At 41.1% G+C, this 13,024-nt stretch overlaps 2 protein-coding genes across 3 annotated transcripts; one reads left to right on the top strand and one right to left on the bottom strand.

Annotated features, from left to right (window-relative positions):
• Positions 1 to 935: 935 nt before the first annotated feature.
• ublcp1 (ubiquitin-like domain containing CTD phosphatase 1) lies at positions 936 to 5,999 on the top strand. Of its 2 annotated transcripts, none has more exons than XM_053441881.1 (11): positions 936 to 1,076; positions 1,528 to 1,695; positions 1,942 to 2,033; positions 2,399 to 2,484; positions 2,595 to 2,710; positions 2,937 to 3,035; positions 3,224 to 3,261; positions 3,426 to 3,524; positions 3,752 to 3,868; positions 3,975 to 4,102; positions 4,250 to 5,999. In XM_053441881.1, exons 2-11 carry the CDS (start codon positions 1,542 to 1,544, stop codon positions 4,278 to 4,280), a joined length of 960 nt encoding a protein of 319 aa, XP_053297856.1. In that variant the 5' UTR covers positions 936 to 1,076; positions 1,528 to 1,541; the 3' UTR covers positions 4,281 to 5,999. The 2 variants fall into 2 exon arrangements, with proteins under 2 accessions (XP_053297856.1, XP_053297854.1); XM_053441879.1 differs by having other exon boundaries at positions 1,377 to 1,695.
• Positions 6,000 to 6,119: 120 nt separating this feature from the next.
• il12bb (interleukin 12B, b) lies at positions 6,120 to 10,913 on the bottom strand. Its single transcript, XM_053441878.1, has 9 exons — positions 10,770 to 10,913; positions 9,673 to 9,766; positions 9,429 to 9,530; positions 8,596 to 8,775; positions 7,729 to 7,834; positions 7,446 to 7,615; positions 6,755 to 6,915; positions 6,528 to 6,646; positions 6,120 to 6,413 (listed from the first exon to the last, which is right to left on the bottom strand). Exons 2-9 carry the CDS (start codon positions 9,764 to 9,766, stop codon positions 6,386 to 6,388), a joined length of 960 nt encoding a protein of 319 aa, XP_053297853.1. The 5' UTR covers positions 10,770 to 10,913; the 3' UTR covers positions 6,120 to 6,385.
• Between the last annotated feature and the right edge of the window lie 2,111 nt (positions 10,914 to 13,024).

Below are 13,024 nucleotides of genomic sequence, written 5' to 3'. Positions count from 1 at the left end.
GAAATTAATTTTAGATTATGATTTATAAACTATACAACAAAATAACAAATATTTAGCACATCAATAAAATAGATGTTCATTGAGGCCCTTAAACATGCATTAGATGTTTGCAACCCTCTACACAGTTAGTGAAGTGTACAAGTCTTTGAATTTGGAATTCAATCGCCTTTTCATTTGTCTAATTGAAAATATTTTTTGTTAAAAAACGTGCATTTCTTGTTGATGTCCTCCTTTAAAGGGATAGTTCACCCGAAAATGTAAATTCTCTCATTAGTATTATCATTATTACTATGCCGATAACTTACCAGTAACTGATGACCACTTATTCAGACTTAAAAAACAACTTCACTCCATACTGCTTATGTGGTGTCATCCAAGCCCCACCTTCAAACTCGACTTGTAATAGAGTCATTTACACCATGTGTTCACGTTCACATGACAATCACAGAGGACATTTAGGCTCCAAACACGCTGTAAATGAATCTGTTTCGAGTTGAGTTTGAATGTCGTTCTTTTTACGTTTGAAGAAGTGATCGCCATTTACTTTAATTGTATATTGGATTTGGCTGCAACACTGTCTACCATTGAAACTCCAAATGTATTCTGTGGACTCAGACACTTCACCCATCCCTCCACCGGCATAGTTCTGAGTGGATCATGAGTGCAGTTACATTTTGGGGTGAACTGAAACGAGGACTGCTGCAGGATAAATAGGTTGGAAAGTGAAAACACAGAAACTTTAGGGTCACACTATCAATTATTTAGCTCAGTGTTGTAAAGCTTCCATTTCGTTTTTCTTTTTTTCTCCCTGTTTGTTTTTCTAAATGACATTGAGGGACGAATTATTTTGTAAAGTTTTTGCTGACCGATTTCATTTTAAACTTTAAATATGGGGTCGTGTTGCTGTGGTAACAAAGCTTTTGTTCTACGTCACTACCGGTAGGATTCGGGACGCCATGAAGAAGAACAGAGTGTGCGCCTCGCCATAAAGGAAACGACCAACTTCATTCATTCATTCCACTGTCGGACGAAACTACAGCGTTTACCCACCGCTACATGTTAGCACGCGCACACAGGTAAGCTAACCCGAGCCGTGTAGCCAAGTGAGCTAATGCTAGCCGGCTGGAACGGTTGCCGCTCGTGCATTGTTGCTAGTCATAGTTAGCCATCCCGTGCTAAAAATATCAACACCAGGGACCGAGTGTCTGCACTGATTCCGTGACATTTAGCCGCTGTGTGTGGAAACACGCAGTTAGAACCACACGCGTGCAACCACGCAGATGTCACGGTTTGTTCTCTGTTTCACTATCAGCTCTTTTTTGCGTGTTTTCCTGACAGCCCCTGTGTTCCTCTGCCTCTTCCCCTCTCTGTGCCAGGTGTACGTGTGCGGGTCTGTCACAGTAGCTGGAACACCTGCGTGTGCATAACCAACTACTGCTGTGTCTGTGTGTGTCTGTGTGTGGGGGTGTGCGAGGGCGTGTGTGCGCGTGTGCGTGTGTGTGCGTGTGTGTGTTTATGTGTGTGAAGAGCACGTGCGAGCCATGTCAGTGTCAGTGATCATAAAGTGGGGAGGTCAGGAGTACTCCATCAGCTCTCTGTCTGAGGAGGACACGGTGATGGATCTGAAACAGTCCATCAAGAGCCTGACGGGGGTGCTGCCCGAGAGACAGAAACTACTGGGACTCAAGGTCAAAGGTGAGATGGTCACAAGAGCCGAACAGGTGGGGGAGCCAGTGTAAACGCCCGATGATATTCAAACCACGTAGACAAAAACTCAGATTCCCTTTGTAACCTTGCATTATACTTTATTTATTAAATGTAAAAAATATTTTCCCTATGTAAGAATACACATTCACGATCCAGTGATTTGTACGAACATTTGAAATTTCTCTGAATCTCTTTCTTCTCCTTCAAATGTTTCTCTCTCCTTTCTGCCCGCAGGTAAACCAGCAGAGGATGAGATGAAGCTTGGCTCTCTGAAGCTGAAGCCTAACACCAAGATCATGATGATGGGTACCAGAGAGGAGAGTCTGGTAGGTGGCAGGTTGACAGAGAAATGAACCGACTCCAAAGTCGCCTGTATATGACTGTGCCTGAAGAACTAGTTTCTCCATTGACTGTGGTTCAGTGTAAAAAATGTATCAAATCTAACATTTATCTTCATTCAGCTCTTTAAAACACATATGCAAAGTGTGAAGCTGATAAGTTTAGTGATTTTTAACATGCAAGCCACATGCAGACAGACGGACAGATAGAGATTTGTTGAATTATTAGATGCATGGTCAAGTAGTTGTAGTGTCAATCCGGCTAGCTGTCGATTACATTGCCCATGTTACCCTAATGGGATTCCTAGCCAAATGCTAACCCTTTAACTGTGCATGTGTTTTGTTTTGTTAAGGAAGACGTTTTAGCCCCTCCCCCAGAGAACGATGATGTGGTCAATGATTTTGACATCGAGGAGGAGGTCATTGAAGTGGAGAACAGGTTTGATGTTTTTTTTGTGTGTCTGTTGCTATATAGAGGCTAGATAAAGAGGGTTTGTGTAGGAATACATCTGTGTGCGTCTTAGAGAAAATGTCGATCTTTGTCTTTAGAGAGGAGAACTTGGCTAAGATTGCCCGCAGAGTGAAAGACTACAAGGTGGAGGAGATGAACCCTCCCAGAGAAGGGAAGAGGCTTCTGGTACTGGATGTGGATTACACACTGTTTGGTGAGTAACTGACATTTGTCTCCTCAAGAATCTGACTGGGATCACTGACTGTATAGCTCACTATAGAAGTGCATTCAAATACTAAGCACTACAGTTTTACTACAGTACACAATATTTCATTTGACTTTAATACTGTGTCTCCAGTGTTTTCTCTCCTCATTTCATTGATATGCTACTTTAAACTTGAACTCTGTGCATTTATGTTTGTGTTCTATGTGTGTTTTAGATCACAAGTCGTGTGCAGAGACGGGCAATGAGCTGATGAGGCCATACCTTCACGAGTTCCTGACGTCAGCCTACGAGGACTATGATATTGTCATTTGGTGTATGTCTCTGCTCTTCTCTTCTAACTTGCATGCATTCTTATTTTCTTTGTATTTCTTTTAAGAAACCATGTAGTGTGTCAGAACTAACTGCCGATTAGACATTGTATCACTGGGTATCAGTTGTTCTTGCCCTGTCACCTCACAGTTTCTGCTTTTGGAATGAACAGCTCTTGTTTTCTCTCTTCAGCCGCAACAAGTATGAAGTGGATTGATGCCAAAATGAAAGTAAGTATTCCACTTTTTGTTCTTTCTTTGCTTGTTCTCAAAAAGGTATTTATCTCTGTACCATTTTTCGTCAAAAGGTGGCAGTGTTAATCCATGTAACCTATAGTATTTGGATTTATAGGGGAACCAAAGATAAGTGTGTGTGTTTGTGTTTTTTTTTGTAGGAGCTGGGAGTGACAGACAACCCCAACTACAAGATTACATTCATGTTGGACAGTGCTGCTATGATCACCGTACACACCCCTAAGAGAGGGCTTGTAGAGGTAGGTACACACTGCTGACCACAAATTAAAACATTTCACACATTAATGTTTGCTTTTTCAGGTTTGTTTATTTTCAATTCAATCAAAATTTAATTTGTACAGCACTACATCACAATACCTTGTGGTATTTTGTTTATCTCCGGATAACAACAGTGTGAGAAAGACAGGTACACTTTTTGAGAGGGTGTGTACTTATTTAGTGTGTTTGATGCCATGCGTGTCTACAGGTGAAGCCCTTGGGAGTGGTATGGGGGAAGTATGGAGAAATTTACAACAGGAAGAACACTATAATGTTTGACGACATCGGACGAAACTTCCTTATGAACCCACAGAACGGACTGAAGGTGGGTGGCGGACATCATCATTACCAGTTTGACCCTCTCCTCTTCCTCTTCGCCAGTGTTTATATGCCTATCATTCTGAAACGTCTTTTGTGTGTTTGTTTATTAGATTCGACCCTTCATGAAGGCTCACCTCAACAGGGAGAAAGACAAGGAGCTCTATAAACTTGCTCAATACCTCAAAGAAATTGCCAAGCTTGACGACTTTGCTGGACTCAACCACAAACACTGGGAGAGGTGGGAATACTGGCTAAACAGTGATAAGGACTATTGTATAGTAATAGTTACAAAATTGCCATATAATAATAGTAAAAACAACAAATACTAATAAAAGAAACATGGCAACAATCAGTAACCTTTTTGTGTTTGTTTGTGTGTGTGTAGGTTCCTATCCAAGAGGCAGCAGCATCAATGAGGGGCCACTACATCCTCGATCAAGGCTGGATGCCGCCACCCTTCATCCAGTTCTCAGGCACATACACACCGGCTTGGCTACGACCTAAATCCTTCATTTCAAACCTGAAAACATATCCTACGCTAACCCTGCAGCTACCAACACTCAAATGCTCAGGACTGAGATAGCCTTCCTAATTTATATATTTGCATTAACCATCTCTCCCATATTTTTTTTTTCATTTAAAAAAAAAATATTATATTGTTTGTGTTAACTGCAATAACTGCATGGTAAGACAAATTACCATTACCACTCACTTACTCCTACTTTGATTAATTGTCAAAATATATCTTAAATGATACCTGGAAGTATTTCAGATCTTTTTGAGGGAGACATATTATGCCCAGGTTCAGGTTCGCTATTTGCAACGGGCCCGCGGTGCTTGTTACTTTCCGCAAACTGTCCATTGCTGCAGCTCTTCTTTTCAGCCTCTGTCTGAAACACTTGGTTTTAGCTCCTGTCTCTATAAGGCCCCCCCTCCTGATAAAGCCTACACTTTTACTTTACCAGGGTGACATTCAGCCTGAGCAAACCGTAGCAAAAACCTTTATTAAACTGATATAGTGGTGCGTTACATCTATGGTAGCTGCAAAGCCCATTCTTGTGGAAGATAACACAGAGGTACATGGCATGGGTTTGAATAAAGTAAATTTCGCTTTGCACATTGTTTACATGCACACAAAAATACGTTGATTAAAGGGAAAATCTGACAATGCATAATATGTTTCCTTAAAAGATAGGCGTACCTTACTGTCGAAGAAGCCAAGCTCTTACCCATCGAATATCCTGAAGTGACTGAGATGCTACATTAAGAAGCTAATAAGTCATTAGAATTGGATGAGAAATTCCACGCCAAGAAATGCACATACCCATAATATAGTCAATATCAAGTACGACTTTCACTGCAACAAGTCTGGTATGTCCACGTTGTGAAAGTTGTTGTGAAGAGCTAAAGTCAAAAAATGGAATGGCAGATTGTGTTGCAATCAAACACTGTAACCAATTTGACATGTTGTAATACGCAATAATCCTCAAAGCTATCGCTGGATTAAAAATTTGAGCTTGAGACTGGTAGTCGTAGCTAATAATTCATCAACACAATCGACAGTGATGCACGTTTTGATGGAAAACCTCTGTTGTTATGTGTTCAGGGGTCGCTGAACACAGGACTGTGGTTTGGATTTCATACATGTACAAATGAACACACGGAGTGTCCACGTAAGGGTTAGTTTGCATATTTGCCCTGAATTTGTTTAGTGCTTTTCTGCACATGTAATTGTTTTGTCCTGGCTCTGCTGCATTGCTGGACGCACAAACTTGAAGACATGTAGAGGATGAATCCAGTTTGGTTTCAGTTCATTTTGTATGTTTCGTTTTATGCAAAATGCACTAGTTGATCTTGTTTAGAGCTTTTATTAATAAGCTGTTTTGGGAAGTACAAGTAATGAATTATGAGAGGATGAGGGTTCATGATGAAAAAGAAATGGACAGCACAAAACGTGCATTGAGTTTTTGTTTTTTTGCTTCTAAAATGATGGTGTCCGCACACAGAGGGAAAGGAACAAAACAAGTTCCCTTTTATTTCTTGAGATCTGCCTTTTGGTGTTTTCCTCATCACATCCATCACATCACTGACACCCGGACTGTAAATATACCAATAAACCTTTTTTTGTACCTAAATTGCCCGAACTGTTCATTGACAATAATTATTACAGAATATTGCAAAACATTTCAATACAATAAATCCCCACTGGAATACGTTTGAGATGTTACACATAAAAGGCCAAAGGGTGCAGTAAATTATTTGTTCATTAATTTATTAGGAAATGTAGAAAAATAGAAGTTAGAGAGGGTATAGTACTAATAACTGTTTTAACAATATACTGTATTTCCATACAGACATCAAAAATAAATACTGCATAGGTATACATTCACTCCCAAAGCAGAAAACCTGTTTCTGTTGTTTGCTCAAAAAATAAAAAAGGTGTGAAAATGGAAAAAGTTTCTTCTATCCTCATAATAGAAGAATAAAATTCCTTTGCTTTGGCATCAGTCCAGTGAAGAAACTAGCAGGTCACATGGTGTTTGTTCACTCTGGGGACAGGATAGGAATTAATAGGATGGATATTTGGATACATATTAAAGTATCAAACAAATTACCTCTTCTTTGGTAACAGAATAATTTCTTGACCCAAGTAAAATACTCACATGCATTGACTCCAGGGGCTCCATGGCCCTTTGGTGTACTTGTCCTGAGCTCGCACACAGAAAATGTATTTATCTCTTTTGACATTGACTTCGTATTTACTCATCTCAGTGATAGTCTCCTGCAGGAGAGAGCAAAGAAATGTGTTTAAACTGGAGGTCAGCAAATCCTTTTTTACGATAGCTGAGGATTAATGGAATCTATTCTGCATTATGCATGTATTGATTACCATTAGGGACTCTTCAGAGTTACAGGAATAGTGGTTTCTGACCACCTTGACCTGGAACTGCAGGCCAAAGTAGGTGCATGGGGTCTCCCAAGTGTCAGGGTAGTTCCAGCTGAACACCGTCCCATCACTGATGCTCAGGTCAGAGAGTTTTGCTGGTCTCACTAAATGGGGTGAGGAGGGACGGTAGAAAATGGAGGGAAACGGAACAATGAGCAAAAGTTGATTGGATTGCAACCACGGACAGGTCAAGACACAGGGGGATGAGTGAGGATAGAGACAAATATTACCACATCTTCTCACTAGAAGGGCACTCACAGAGAACATACTTCTACCAAGGCTTGTATATATATCCATGTTAAAGTAAATGAAAAATCAAAAATACAATCCAAAATTTTATGTATAACACACATCAATATAATTGGCCTTAATATACCCAATTTTTTTTATCTTGCGATGGTTTAAAAAGTAAAGAAAAAATCCAATGCCTGATCAGAACCTACATTTCATGGGTTCTTCCTTGGGTCATGCAACACTCCTCTGCAAAATTTCACAGAACTGGTCTGAGTAGTTTTTGCGTACTCATGTTAACTGACAAACATACGCGGAGGTAAACACAAGTATTTCCATCACAAAAAATAAAGCTAACCAAGACACTCATCGCCAAACTCTTTTTTTCAGACAGCCGACTTACCGATGTCTCTCACGAAGAAAACCTTCACGTAGGCCTCTAAGCGAGAGTCGCTGTGGATGTAGACGGTGAGGGAGATGCGGTGTTGTTCTTCATTGTACGGGCAGCTGGCGTTGTGACAGTGAACCCCTGATCCGTCAGCGTCTACCTTACATGATAACGTCTCCAAGTGGCTGCGTAAAAAAGACAATTTGGTTATTTATGAAACACGGTACAATCCTTGACCTAACACTGAATTGCGGATGTGCTCCAGATTAAAGTGACCAGTAGTTGTTTGTGTCCTCACCGTTCTGCCTTCACCAGGAGCACGGCAGCGTTGGGTCTGGATGCTGTTCTTTTCCAGGTGCAGTGGAATACACCTTTATAGTTCGGTGATGAACAGTGGATGTGACCTGGACGAACAGAAACCCAGTTAGAACTACGAGTCCCCCACTAACTTTCTGTTTAATGTTCTCGTAAACGTTTGATGTCTTTCTTTTTGTCATTCGGAGCACTTTCTTTTGAAGGCCTCATAATTTCAACATCGGTAAACGATTTGCAAGATTTATCGTTTGGGCGTTTTCTACACAGTTGCTTTGAGCAAGCCTGATAAAGGGTGGATAACACTGTCAGTTTCAAGGTGGCAAAAGTGTTTTGGAGAAAAAGTGTCACCGACGATATGAGGAAGGCTGTATAAAGAGTACCCAGTGTTTTTTATATTTATTATATCAAAAGATAAATAAAAAAAACCCACTTGTTTTCTCTCCAGTGTTCATGTTCTGTTTTCCCTTTAGAGGCTTTCTTGCAGTCTTGGCGTTGTTTCATCTTTTTCCCTCCTTCTATTCAATTTTCCTCCCTCCATCACTCTTACCCCTCGTCCTCCTCTTATCTGGCTTAACTTTACATGTGCACCGCTGTTCATGTTATCTCTGTTGAGTGTTGACTGCTCGGGGGGCCACAGCCCTCTATACTTCCGTCTATTTCTCCCCATCTTATCTCCCTGTGACACCATTCTTTATCTCCGCCCTTCAGTGACATCCATCCTACGTCTCTTCCAGTGAAATACCTCTGTCTGGGTCCAGTGACACAACAAATCGTTATCTGTGTCCGTCTGTCTTTTCTCAGTGTTTGTGTTTCCCCTCCTGTCTCACTCTCTCCATCGGTCTTATCTTACCTTCGTTGGATCTTTCTTCCAGTATGACATTGCTGTTGTCTGGGTATAGTTGGATCATGATCGTGGTGTGGTTGAGGTATTCTCCATCAGGACCGAGGTGACAAGTGTAATTTCCTCCGTTCATCTCCTCCACCAGGACTCTGACCTGGTTTCCCTGGAGAGGTGGGTCAAGCTCTTGGCCTGAGACAAGCAGGTGGATCAGTGACGCAATGATGGCAATGATTCAAAATGTCATAAAATCATTTAACACAATAAAAGCTCATATTTTGGAATGAAAAGTTAAAAAAAACATCTCAATTGAGTGAATAAAGTTTATATTTTGGAATTTGTTTTTAGAATAATAGTATCATATCTTGTTATATAGTATTGTAACATGCTTAGCAGAATGGTATAGGTGTTATTATAATTTGTGGTAGTACAAGTAGTGTCTGTATTCACAATGTCATATAAACAGTTATAACAAACAAGCAATTCTCTCATCTGGCTGAATAAAAGTAGAAATCTTTGAACAAAAACTTTTTTATTTCTTAAATATCTACAGGGTCTAATAGAAGTTGGACTAGTGGTAGTGAAAGTAGAATCCATAGTAGTAGTATAGTAGTTTCTGTAGTATGATTTAAAATGTCAAAACAGCACAGAGAACATTTCTCACCTGACAGAATATTAGTTCATATTCTTTAATAATAAAATTAAAAAAAAATGTAAGTTAGAATTAGAATCGTATCATATTGTATCGTAGGTATTATATCCTACATAGCATACTTACACAGGTACTGATTAAAATGCTAGATAGGTGGAAGTATTATCTGTACTTGTTTCAAGTGCTGTATTACCATTTTTCTTCCAGAACACGGTCTGATTTTGAAGAGTTTCTCCACATGTCAGAGGGACGTACTTCATGCTGTCCTGGCCATAGGGAACCCTCAGCACCAGAACTGGTGAAATCATACAAAACAGATGAAACACACACACATACACACAGTCGGGCTGAATCATCATTTGCCACCTGTGAGGTGAGTCCAAAATTGCAAGAAAGACAAAATATGTTTGGCTGAGAGAAAGGAGTTGGCAACCAACCGTTATCCATGAGGGTCTCTATGTTTTCATTGGGTCCATGAGAGGAGGCCCAGCACAACGCAGAGGACAGGAGCACGAGGAGTAGTGAGATCATCTGGAGGAGATTACTACAAGTTAGTATAGCAAAGGTATAAAAAGGTTTAATCTGTGGTGCGTCCATAGAAAGAGGGAGAGAGTCCAACTGCTTAAACCTGCTCTGCTGCTGCTCTAATGCCCCAAATAGATGAGACTCTTCAATATGGATACATATGATTCTTCAATCACAAAATACAAGTAGAAATTATCACAAATTGCATTCATATGTGGAATGTAAAATGACTTCTTTTGAAAAATTAAAATACCAAAAGTACTAGTTGAGTGAAAGCATCTCAACAATGTAAATCACTTCAGACTAATCATTTTAAGATTGTTCTTCTTTCTTCTGTTTAAAAATGTAAAGATGCTCATCTAAAATGACTTTTGAAGCTGCTCAGCTCTGCGCTCACTGGTTTTGACATCTTCCTGATGGTCCTCATGACTTTCTTTTATTTCATTTGACACGCATATGGGATGTGGTTTTGTGCGTATGGGCCTGTGTCGTGTGTCGTTTGCGCTCGTGTGAACTCAGCGTCCTGACCTGACCTGCCAAGGGACCGCAGAAGCAAATAAGGACTCGGCATCTAATGGTGACATTTATGTTTGAACTCAAAACTGTCTATTTAAAATAATAACACAACTTGTCATTTAAAATACAAGTACATACAAAGCATCTAGTGTCTCTGCTGAGGGTCCCCCGATCCCAGTAAATTTACCAATACAAGTTAAGTGTATTATTTCAGTCCTTGAGTAGAAGTCTTTCTTATGATGCTTTATGGAAATGGTATCAAAAAGACGTTTCTTTTCCTATTTCTGTTTTATGATTATGCCCCTTCTGCTTAATTATCACAGACCTATGGAAACCTTTTTGTTTTACCCCAACCATGTGCGAGTACCTTTTAGTAAAAATGTCTGAGTATGATGCCAGAAACAGTTGTTAGATATCAGGAAAGAAATTCAACGAATTAAACAAACAACAGGCGTTAAAACAAGAAAATGAGTGTGAGCATATTAGATCTTACCTTGACAACTGGATCTGATCCAACTCTGTTACGCTGGTGATGAAAGCTGTTCTGAGGAGTGAGAGGGATGTGCTGACTGTCTGTTCAGTTCGTCTGCTCCAACTCTGCATGCTGTGGCTTTATTTATGTCCCACACAAAGAGGAACTGGCTTGTGATTGTGTGTATTTGTGTGTGTGTGTGTGTGTCAAATGCTACCTGAGTGCACGAGGTCTGATGACATAACCACAGGATCTAGTTCATCAGGTGGAAAAGCCAAAAAGAAAAACTATATGAGTCAAACCAAAAGCTGAGGAAGAGGAACGTTTTCTATCTGACTCGATGTCATCTTTTGTTCAACTTGATTCACCGGGTCATCATGAGTGACGATGACAAAAGTACACGTGACACTTTATTCCACTTTGATATAGTGTGCGTGATTGTGCGTGATTGTGCGCCTATAGTGCGTCAGGACAAAACCTCAGGAAAAAGGGGGAAATAGAAAAGGGACTGAGGCTGTGTATCAGAGGAAACCCCGGGATGTGGTTCTGAAAGTTCTCTGGAAGAAAAACAAGAAAGCAAAAGTGTCCACGATGACAACTCATATTCAAATGTCAAAGAGTGAACAAACAACTACTTGTGAATGAGATGAAATTATTAATGAGAGGCTGCTGCACACTGTTCTTTTAGTGTAGAATTTCATGTGTAAATAGCACATTTGGGAAGACACCTGTAGAGTTTTATGATTCATGGAGGAGTTTCCATTATTCTGTTCTCATACAAACACAAACATTTAACCTGTGTAAGTCTGTCGTGGGCCATTTCCGCCGAGAGCAAACCTCGAACTTTACAACAGTGATAAAACTTGCGTTGATTCTGATTTGTGATGAAAGGTGATAGATGACTTTACGGTTTCTAACACACTGACCTTTTAAGTGAATCAGATCAAAAAACAGAATTTGCACTGCTTCGTTTGCAACCAGAATCAGAATCTGAATTATTTTTAAAATGCCAAGTATATTTACACATACAGGAAATTGACTTGGTGTGGTGGGTGCATTGGACATAAAACAACAATATATACAGTAAGAACAATAATTTATGGGCACGTGCAGTGATTTGGTTTCAGGATAGTGCCATTAGTATATAAATTACGTGCGGGGGGGACCAGAGTCAGTGTGATGCAGGGGACTTGTTTGTGAGCTCCACTGCCAGGGGGAAAAATTATTCAGGTGGCGTGAGGTTTTGGTGTTGATAGCCCGGAACCTTTTGCCGGATGGGAGTCTCTGAAATAGGTGTTGACCGGGATGGGATGGATCAGCGATGATCTTGCCTGCTCTCTTACTGGTGCTGGAGTGGAACCGGTCTGGGAGAGCCGGCCCGTCGCGGCCGATGACCTTCTCAGCTGACCGAATGATCCGCTGCGGTCTGCCCTTGTCCTTGGCAGTGGAGGCAGCGAACCAGACGGTAATTGATGAGGTGAGGATGGACTCAACGATGGCTGTGTGGAACTCGCCCATCACTTTCTGCGGCATGTTGAATTTCTTCAGCTGCCGCAGGAGGAACATCCTCTGCTGGGCCTTCTTGTGGGTGGAGGTGATGTTCTCCACCCACCTCAGGTCCTGTGCGATTATGTCCCCAGGAATCTGAAAGACTCCACTGTGTTAACTGGGGAGTCGCACCTGATGAGGGGGGCGTATTGGGCTGGGCTCCTCCTGAAGCCTGCTACCATCTCTACAGCTTTCAAAGCATTCAGCTCCGTCAGTTCCGGCTGCACCAGGAAACCAGGCTGTCAACAACCACTTTCGTATCATGCTCCCAAATTAGGGAAACTTGGCTGGAAACCTCTCCTAACACACTTTTTACATTCAGAATGAAACCTTATCCTCTGCTGTCTCATACTGGTGTCAATGGAAGTTTGAGACTTTAACTATGAGCGGGTGCCATGTTCAGGTATTTCCCCAACAAGAGCAACTGACCTGTTTCATACGGCAGGAGAAACCCAACTGACCTCACACTCTGTCTGTTACTCAGTAGGAGCAGGACCTTTAGCTTTTATTCACCACACATCTCAGTGGCTCACTCTCCACATTAATGAGGCTCAGTGGACACATGCTCATGAGACTGATGGATGGATAGCTTGTTCACGGGCAGACAATCCTTACTCATTCCATCACAGCGCTGAATGACGCAGGTTCTTTTGTTGTCGGGCCGGGAATGCCAGTTGACGGCATTTCTTTCAAACACAATGCCCACAGAGTCGCCGCTTCTCTTTAGA

The sequence above is a fragment of the Pleuronectes platessa genome, chromosome 15 (genome assembly GCF_947347685.1).
Source record: "Pleuronectes platessa chromosome 15, fPlePla1.1, whole genome shotgun sequence".
NCBI lineage: Eukaryota > Metazoa > Chordata > Actinopteri > Pleuronectiformes > Pleuronectidae > Pleuronectes > Pleuronectes platessa.
This window is presented reverse-complemented; position numbering and strand designations above follow the sequence as displayed.

Excerpts from the sequence above, each read along its gene's own strand:
- ublcp1 (XM_053441881.1), top strand. The coding sequence starts at position 1,542 with ATGTCAGTGTCAGTGATCATAAAGTGGGGAGGTCAGGAGTACTCCATC. Across the intron at positions 2,485-2,594 it reads GTCATTGAAGTGGAGAACAG|AGAGGAGAACTTGGCTAAGA; the intron begins GTTTGATGTTTT and ends CTTTGTCTTTAG. Across the intron at positions 4,103-4,249 it reads AACCACAAACACTGGGAGAG|GTTCCTATCCAAGAGGCAGC; the intron begins GTGGGAATACTG and ends GTGTGTGTGTAG.
- il12bb (XM_053441878.1), bottom strand. The coding sequence starts at position 9,766 with ATGATCTCACTACTCCTCGTGCTCCTGTCCTCTGCGTTGTGCTGGGCC. Across the intron at positions 6,647-6,754 it reads ACTCTGAAGAGTCCCTAATG|GAGACTATCACTGAGATGAG; the intron begins GTAATCAATACA and ends TCTCTCCTGCAG. Across the intron at positions 6,414-6,527 it reads AGCCCCTGGAGTCAATGCAT|AGTGAACAAACACCATGTGA; the intron begins GTGAGTATTTTA and ends TCCTGTCCCCAG.